This window comes from Echinops telfairi, unplaced genomic scaffold (genome assembly GCF_000313985.2).
Source record: "Echinops telfairi isolate 266 unplaced genomic scaffold, ASM31398v2 ScPeMD7_60;HRSCAF=208, whole genome shotgun sequence".
In the NCBI taxonomy this organism is placed as follows: domain Eukaryota; kingdom Metazoa; phylum Chordata; class Mammalia; order Afrosoricida; family Tenrecidae; genus Echinops; species Echinops telfairi.
Window position 1 is genome coordinate 838,807 of NW_022103958.1, and position 9,647 is coordinate 848,453.

Consider the following 9,647-nt stretch of genomic DNA (forward strand, 5'->3'; position numbering starts at 1 on the left):
TTTTAAAGACAGATATAAAATTATTAAGTAGTAATAATAACATTAATGCAATATTAATGAGTTTTGGCATTTTGACAATTAAGTATTGGTTGGCTAACCGAAAACTTGGCAATTCCAACCCCCTAACGACTTTGACAGGGCAAAGACCTATTAAACTTCTCCCATAAAGATTTCAGCCTTTGGAAATGCTTGGACAGTTCTACTCTGTCCATTAGGGTTTCTATGGGTCTGAATAAAATTGTAATGATAATATATATATATAGTATATATAAAGTGCCCTATAAAAAGTGGTATGTAATAATTCATTCATGTAATTATACACATATATTTTTTCTACATAATGAAGCCATATTTCTCTTTTAAAAGTATTCTCATGCTTGCTCAGAGTTTAAGAATTGATATTCAGTAATACTTTTATCTTCTCACAATATCTGAAAAACTCTGTCTATGGTACTCTAAAACTCACTGCCCTGGAGTTGATTCTAACTCATAGGGCAGGGATACCAACAAACTTTAACTCTTTACTGGAGTGGAAAGGCCAGTCTTTAGAGCAGCTGGCGACTCCTAGCTGTTGACCAAGATATAAAAACACCACCACCAAGGTGCCCAGCTTGTGTGCTATATCAAATAATTGGTTTTTATCCTTTAAACATTTTCATATTACTTTTAACTTTTAGATTTCAGGCTTAAACAGAAATTAAAGTCTATCTGACATCTATTATCTATGTATTTTTAAAAGTCTGAAGAAAATATCATTATCATCTCTTTCAAAGTGAAAATTTTGTTTCATAAATTTCAGTAGGTTTTCTGAGTTATAAAAGTAATACATATGATCCTTTGCTGTATACTGAGACTTATTTGGGATGTTTAATCTGCCCGATTTGTACATATTGTATATATGCTTAAAACCAATAGATATGCTATTACCTATTGTCTGCTGTCTCTTACAAAATAAAACAAAAAACCTTGGTATCCTATTTTCTTCACCATCCTGCCACATCTACCCTCAGAATATATTTTATATTTGATTTCTCATCATTTTCAATATGAGAGATCTTATCTAAATTGCCAACAACTTTCACTTGAATTATTGTGCGGTCTCCTGCCTGAACTTTTGTCTTTAATTCTTTCCCTTGCCACTCTTCTATGTGATCTTAATGTTCCTTTTCACTCACTGAGTTTGAAAGTTCCTAGATGGTGTAGTATTCACCCTTTGGGCTGTTCACACAAGATGAGCAGTTTGAAACTACCAGCCACTCTGCAGAAGAAAGATGAGGGTTTCTGTACGTTTTTCCGGTATGTGAAATCTTACATAGGTAAACCTATACAGACAATAACTGATGAATAATTACCTAAGACATGACAGGAAAGGTTTGGAAGAAATGGGGAGCTAACCACCCTAACTCTGTGAAAGAAAATTTTTTTCTAAAATTGTGGAAATGATTTCAGAAGTGTTCCTAATATGATTGAGCTATTGTATTTTATGATATGTGAATAAATGCCAATTCCAAAAATAAAACACAAACAAACAAAAAAAATCCTGCAGTGTTGTCAAAACCCTAAGGCAGTTCTGCCCTGTATTATAGGGTCATAATGAGTCAGAATTGACTTGTGACAGTGAGTTGAGTCATATATGCTATAAGTCGACGGAAATCTGGTTCCTTTTTCCTTTAAGGAAATATCTTTAAGGAATATCTCTCCTTTCTTTTAAAAAACAAATTATCTTTCCTCATGATTCTTGTATATTCTATGAATTTTCTTTTTATGGTTCTATCAGCTTTTTAGAAAACACTCTCCGGGGATTCTAATGCATGCATATATATTATTTATCTCTCTATATTTGTATGTATATATTTAAAATGTATATGTATTTTTATTTCAAAAAGTTCATGGAAGATGAAATTAAAAGACAGTGGAATTTTTTTTCCATGAACATTTTTAACTATTTTTTAAATTAAATACTTTTATTGGGGGCTCTTCCATCTCTTATCACAATCCATTCATTCATCCGGTGTGTCAAGTACATTTGCACATATGCTGTCATCATCATCATTTTCAAAGCATTTTCTTCCCACTTGAGCCCCTGATATCAGCTCCCCATTTTCCTCCTCCTTCCCCCACCCCGCTTCCCTCACGAACCCTTGATAAGTTATAGATTATTATTTTCATATCTTACATCATCCTCCATCGCACTTCACCCACTTTTCCATTGTTCATTCCCCTTAGAGTGGGCTATAGGTTGATCCTTGTGATTGATTCCCCCTTTCTCCCCATAGGCTCCCTCAATCCTCCTGGTATCTCTACTCTCATTATTGGCCCTGGGAGGTTTATCTATCCTGGATCCCCTGTGTTGCGGGCTCTTGTCCATAGCCGTGTGCATGTTCTGTTCTTATCCAATTTGTAAGGTAAAACTGAAGTCATGTTAGTGGTGGGGTATAAAGCACCAAAGAACTAGAGGAAAGTTGTGTGTTTTATCGGTGCTATACTGCACCGTGACAGGCACATTTCTTCCCTGCGATCCCTCTGTATAAGAATGTCCAATTGTCCAAATTTTTTTCTTTCACAGAGTTAGGGTGGTTAGCTCCCCATTTCTTCCGAACCTTTCCTGTCATGTCTTAGGTAATTATTCATCAGTTATTGTCTGTATAGGTTTACCTATGTAAGATTTCACATACTGGAAAAACGTACAGAAACCCAGATGGGCTTTGGGTCTCCACTCCATGCACCACTCCCTCCCCTTTCACCTCACTTATGGTTTTGTTCTGAGTCTTAGACGCCTGGTACCTGAACCCATCGAGACCTCATGATCATGCATGCTGATGTGCTTCTTCCATGTGTGCTTTGTTGCTTCTCAGCTAGATGTCTGCTTGTTTACCATCAAGCCTTTAAGACAGTAGATGCTATATCTTTCAATAGCCGGACACCATCACCTTTCTTCACCACAATTACTTATCCACCCATTTTGTCTTCAGCAATCATGTCAGGTAGGTGAGCATCACAGAACACCAGATTGTTAGAACAAAGTGTTCTTGTATTGAGGGAGTACTGGAGTCAAGGCTCAAATTCCATCTGCAACCTTAATTCTTAGCATATAGATATGAGTACATAGTTAATTTCCCATTTCATTATATATATATATATACTTTTTTTTTTACTTACTTATGTATATGCCGGTATTTAGACCTCTATAAATGTCCTTTGCCTCCTGGTTCTTTCCTCTATATACTTTTACTTTCCTCTTGTCCCACCATCATATTCGGCTTTCATCTGGGTTTAGTTATTTCTTGCTGCTACATTGCCCTTGATTAAGCCCCATGAGGCATCCTTCTCTCTATTGATTTCAGTTCACTTGTTGTTCCCTTGTCCCTGGGTTGGATTCCCCCGCCCCTTTCCTTTCTCCCACCCCACCCGCCCCCTCTCCTGTATCCTTCCGGAACCACTGGTCCCATTCTTTCCATTTCCAAATTTTTTATCCTCCTATCTTATCTAGATAGACATACTGATACATTAATACACACAAAAACTTGGCAAAACCAAATAAAACCACAAAGATAGTCAAGACCAACAAAACAATAACAACAGAAACAAAACAACAAGAAAAAAAAGCCACTGATAAAAATGCAAAGGACTATAAATAGTTCACGGTCTGTTTGTTGGCCGTTATGAGTATTTTCCAATCGAGTCTGATGGGGTGCCAATCTGTTTCCAAAGTCTATTTTTGGTATTTCCTGGGGATTTCATCACTTGCTCCTCTTGCTGCTCTATTGCATGTCCTTAGTGTTTTGGCCCAGCATGGTGGGGTCAGAATGTGCAAAATTCCTGCACTGTGTCTCCTGTATTGTCCCCACAGTGGCCCTATGGTTTAGGGAAAGATGCCATGTCTCATGGTGGGGCTGACCGTATGATGCTCTGTGTGCGTTCTCTGTTCTGAGCAGAAATATCGTCCTTTGGCCTTGTGGGTCAGGATGTCCTCCCCTCCCTCTTAATCCCTTTTTGTTTCTCCTGTGTGCTCTAATCAGACACGCCCGTCCCCCAAGATGTAGGCTCAGTGCTGTCTTCTTGTTGGGAGCCAGCCCTAGCGGGCATTCTCAGGGTCCTTCAAACAATGACCGGCCCTAGTGGAAAATAACTGGCAGGTGATTATGCCTTTAAAAGATATCTTAGTCACCAAAGCTTCCTTGTTCTATGAAACTGTCTGTTTCTACGGAAAGATATTGAGACAGCTTGCAGTTTGTGTTACCCCCCCCCCCCCCCCCGTCTCCCCCCGAAATGTTCTTTGACTATTGTGCAGCTGTAACTGTTGTGCAGCTACGTGACCTTGGTTGGTTATCTTCCTCACCCTTCACCCATTGGTTGAAATACCAAGCACTCATTGGACTACAGACATACCATATTGGGAATATGATGGATAGCTGATTGGTTAACATTCTTATGCTTCATTATAATATACATGTTGGATTGGATGTTGTGCAGCACACCTTATTAGAATATGCACCTCCCAGTTCCTCTTTATATAACCCGAGCTTTGCCCAAATAAATCGAGCTTGATCAGCATTTGTCTTGCTCCACGTCTTCATGTCTTTTCTTCCATCCAGGTTCGTCGCCCCTTCGGGTCACTACGTGAGGGTCTCGCTGGATGAGACCCCAACATCTTCTGAAGTACATTCTTCTGAGGGGGACGGAGTGGTGCTGACATATTTGGGGCTGGCCTGCAGACATCTCTTTTGGTTCCTGATACATGCTGGTATGTTGTATTCACATCTTGACACATCAGATTGAAGCCTGGTCTCTATCTCCCCATCCTGTGGAGTTATAAACAATACCCGCCCTTGGTTGGGTTAGTACCCAGTTCCCACCAACCATGACTTTTTATCTCCTTCTTTCCCCCTCTTATTATTTGATGGATGGATGTATCCCTGTATTGGGTTTAGGCCCTGCCATAGTTGCTAGACATCACCCCGGGGATGTATGTATATAGTAGCTTTTCCCCTCTGCCCGGTTTTTGTTATTGTTATTTTTTGTTGTTTTAAGCTTACCTCAGTAGACTCATGTTGTACTTATCCATGTTGTATTTGTCCTTTGGTGCTTGGCTTACATCATTTACCATGATTTTATTCAATTCTTCCCATGTGGCAATGTGCTTCATGAATTCATTGCTGCCTTTTAGGGATGCATAATACTCCACTGCATGTATTTACCAGTTGTTGTTTTTTGTCCATTTGATTATGGATGAAAATTTGTGTTGTTTCCAACTCCTTGAAATTGTGAACTGTGCAACGATGAACATTAGAGCACTGTGGTTTGTTTCTCGCCTCTACTGGGTGTATACCCAATCGGTGGGGCTGCTGATCATATGGTAGCTCAACTTCCATGGTCTGGCCAAGGTTTGTTTCTTGCCTCTTCTGGGTATATGCACAGAAGGGGGATTACTGGGTTGTATGGTAGCTCAATTTCCATCTGCTTTAGATATTGTCAAATCGATTTCCATAATGTCTGTACATACCTACAGGTCCACCAGCAGTGGATTAGAGTTCCTATCTCAGCAGAGCCCCTCCAACACTTGTTACTTTCTGAGTTTTTTGCATTGGGCTATATTTGAGGGTCTTAGATGGTATTTCATAGTTGTTTTAATTTGCATTACCCTTATGGATAATGATCAGGAACATATTCTCCTATGTTTATTGGCCATTTGGATTTTTGTCCCTGTGGAACTTCTCTCCAGGTCCTTTTCCCACCTCCTCAGTTGCCAATTAGTTGTTTTCTTTTTGGAAGCTAGCAGAGATGGTAGATTTTAGTAATAAGGCCTTTGTCTAATGTGCCATTGCTAAAGATGTTTTCCCAGTCTGTGGGCTCTCGCATTACTCTCTTGGTGACTACTTTCGATGTACACAGGTGTTTTATCTTCAGTATATCCCACTTGCCAATTTGTGACTTCTCTGTATTTGTATGCTTCTCTATTTCTGATAGCCTATGTATTCCCCGTGGCTAGGTTCTCTGGTTTGTCCCAATTCCCCCATTAATGATCCTAATAGTTTGGGGTTTTATCTCAAGGTCTGTGATCCATCTTGAGTGTATTCTTGTGCATGGCGTGAGGTCAGGGTCTTCCTTCATTTTTCTATAGGTAGATATACATTTTTTAGGGCAGCACTTATTGAAAATGATGTCTGCTTCCCATTTTATATTTTTGGGAACTTATCAAAAATCAATTGTATGTATGCTGAAGTTTTTATTTCTGGGTTTGCAGCTCTTTTCCATTGGTCTGAATATCTGCCATTATACTACTACCACCCTGCTTTGACCATAGTGGCTTTATAATATGTGCTAAAATGAGGCAGAGCAAGTTCTTCCACTTTTCCCTTTTTGAGGATTTCTCTGTTAATCCTAGGCTTCTTCCCTCCCCATAAAAAACTGGCAGTTTTTCAAGTTCTTTTCAGAAGGATGATGGTATTCATATTGGGATAGCATTAGACTTATATGGTTCCTTGTGCAGAACTAACATATTTACTATGTTGAGTCTTCCAGTCCACGAGCATTCAATATTCTTCCATTTGTTGAGGTCACTCTTGATTTCTTGTAGTAGTTTTCTGTAGTTTTCCTCGTACAAATCTTTCATTTTTTTAGTGAGGCATATTCCACGATATTTCCATTTGTGCTTGGCTATTGTGAAGGGTACTACCTCTTTGATCCCTTCTTCTGTAGTCTTGTCTGATGGGTATAGCAGTCAATAGACTTCCGGTTGTTGATCTTGTATCCTGCCACTCTGCTATATTCCTCTATCGCTTCCAACACTCCACTCCAGAGTTTAGAGGATTTTTGATATACAAAATTCTATCGTCTGTGAATAACCATAGTTTCACCTCTTCCTTCCCCAGATGAATACTTTGATGGCTTTCCTTTGTCTTATGTTGTAAGCTAGGACTTCCAGTATGATCTTAAATAGGACTGGGGGCAAGGGGCATTCTTGTCTGGTCCCCTTTTTCAGTGGAATTGTTTTGGCTTTTCTCCATTGATTACCATGTTTGTTGTTGTTTTTTTCATGCATAGGTTGTATAATATTGAGGAATTTTCCTTCAACTCCTATCTTTTTGAGTGTCTTAAACAGGAATGGGCTGTTCGAAGTTGTCGAATACTTTTGCCACATCTATCGATATTATCATGTGGTTCTTATAATTTTTCCTGTCAATGTTGTGAATAATACTAATGGTCTCTTGTATGTTGAACCAACCCTGCTTCTCTAGTAAGAATTCAACTTGGTCATGGTGAATTATTTTTCTTATATGCTTTTGCATTCTATAGGCCAGTGTTTTTTTTAAGGATTTTTGCATCGATGTTCATTAGGAATATTTGTCTGTAGTTCTAAATTCTTGTTGGATCCTTGCCTGCTTTAGGTATCAGAATGATACTAACTTCATAGAAAGAGTTTAGTCGTTTTCTGTCTTTTTCTATGTTATAATAACTTTTAAAAATAAATAAATATACTCATATATTGATATACATAAACATATCTTTCACCCTTAGTCAATTTATTTGCTAGTTATACAGTTTCAAAGCCTTTTATTCATCATAGAAACATTCCTTGAAATTTAAAGTCTCATTATTTTTCAAATTTTGTTGCTAATTTTCAAGAATTCTTTTAAATTTTTCTACTTCTCTGTATTACCCAACCCCAACCATTTTTATTTTTATAGGCTTACAGTAATTTCCCCCAACTTGTTCTTCTATGCACTATGTTGATAGCAGCATCACCTTTTTTTCCCTGAAGAATTCCAGTTATATTTCACATAAGATTTCATCTCTTAGTTATTTGAGAAAGTTTTAAAACACGTTAGCTATATCAAAACCCTTTCACACCTATAATCTCAGTGACATTTCAGGTTTTTTTTACATTGTTTTTATTTAACACATCCATGTTAGAGATAAAAATTGATTTACATCCCCTAAAATAGCCCTTCCCATTTTCCATAGTCCAGTTCTCCCAGTTTATGTAACATATTATCCTCCATATCTTAAACTTCTCTGGTATACAAGTATGTTCTATATATTTTATGTTTACCATCACAATTTTTCTTAAGATACTATTGAATTATGCATATTTAAAAACAAAATGGAAGACATACATTATGTGTAAATATGTCTGTCATTATATATATATATATATATATATATATATATACAATTTTTCTAACTAGGGAATACTTAGAACAAAGTCAATTTGCATGAGAAAACTTGAGCAATTAGACAGAGTATTTTATTTTTTTCCAAAGATATTAATATATTTTATAATATCCTCTGTATAGAGTATTAGTTTGACTTGAAGCAATAGGTGTTATACTTTTAAATTCAAGGCCAGCTCTTTCACAATATATTACAAAATATGTTAAAAATAATTTATTCCTTTTACGGAAATGAAAAATTAAAAGAAGATTTTAAAAACATGAAAAATTAATTGGAATGATTCTCATTTTCATGTCAATATGCCATTAATTGCATATCTTTATTATATTTACTCTTATGATTGTATCTGTGAAAAAATGTTATAGTTCTCCTATCTCTACAAATTAATGTCAGCTTAGAACAATCATGTCACTGAGTCAAGTGGGGATTCTCTTTCACAATATTGACCTTTTAGCAGCATCTTTTACATCTTTATTCCTAAGACTATAAATCAGTGGGTTCAGCATGGGGATCACCAATGTATAAAACACAGATGAAACCTTCTCCTGTTCCAGGGAATATTGGGAGCTGGGTTGGATATAACTAAAGGTCAGAGACCCATAGAATAAGATGACAGCAGTCAGATGAGAGACACAAGTGGAGAAGGCTTTGCGCCTTCCCTCAGTTGAGCGGATTCTCTGGATAGCAATGATGATGCAGACATAGGAGACAATAATTATAATAAAAGTCAACATTACAATGAAGCCAGAGAAGATCAAAAGCAGCATCTCATTGGTGTGGGCATCAGAGCAAGAAAGTTTTAAAAGCGGGGGAATGTCACAGAAATAATGGTTCACAATGTTAGGACCACAGAAGTCTAGTTTGAGCAAACCAATTGTGTGAGTCAAGGAATTAATGAGTCCACCTAAGTAAGAGATAAGGACCATGTTAATGCACAGCCTTTGAGTCATGATGATTGTATACAATAGGGGATTAGCTATTGCCACAAAGCGGTCATAAGCCATCATAGACAGGAGGATGACTTCTGTGGTTACATACACTGCGAAAAAGAAACTCTGCAGCACACAACCAGAAAATGTGCTGGATTTATGTTCTGATAAGAAATTTACCAGCATCTTAGGAGCAATGGCGGTAGAGTAGCAGATATCACAGAAAGAGAGGTTGCTAAGGAAGAAGTACATTGGCGTGTGGAGTCGGGTATGTAACCTAATTAAAACAATCATCCCCCCGTTGCCTAGCAGAGTGATGAAATAAATGAAAGCAAAGATGAAAAAGAGAGGGATCTGCAAATGAAGATTTTCTGTTAATCCCACGAAAAGGAATTCCTTCACACCTGTGTGATTCCAACCTGCCATGTATGGATTTAGGTTTTAGGTATATCTCTCTTCAGTGCAGGACCAAGAAAACTTCTCTCAGATGAAAAAGAATATGGCTTCTTCCATGATCCAGTTTTCATAATTGCATGGAACAGT

The 9,647-nt window shown here is 37.5% G+C and overlaps 1 protein-coding gene across 1 annotated transcript; it reads right to left on the reverse strand.

Moving 5' to 3' along the window:
• Nucleotides 1–5,563: 5,563 nt before the first annotated feature.
• Nucleotides 5,564–9,530, reverse strand: LOC101663530 (olfactory receptor 1052-like). Its single transcript, XM_004708510.1, has 2 exons — nucleotides 8,623–9,530; nucleotides 5,564–5,642 (listed from the first exon to the last, which is right to left on the reverse strand). The coding sequence occupies exons 1-2, from the start codon at nucleotides 9,528–9,530 to the stop codon at nucleotides 5,564–5,566; spliced, it is 987 nt and encodes a 328-aa protein (XP_004708567.1).
• Between the last annotated feature and the right edge of the window lie 117 nt (nucleotides 9,531–9,647).

Excerpts from the sequence above, each read along its gene's own strand:
- LOC101663530 (XM_004708510.1), bottom strand. The coding sequence starts at position 9,530 with ATGGCAGGTTGGAATCACACAGGTGTGAAGGAATTCCTTTTCGTGGGA. Across the intron at positions 5,643-8,622 it reads GTAAAAGATGCTGCTAAAAG|GGTAATGCAAATTAAAACAA; the intron begins GTCAATATTGTG and ends ATTATCCATAAG.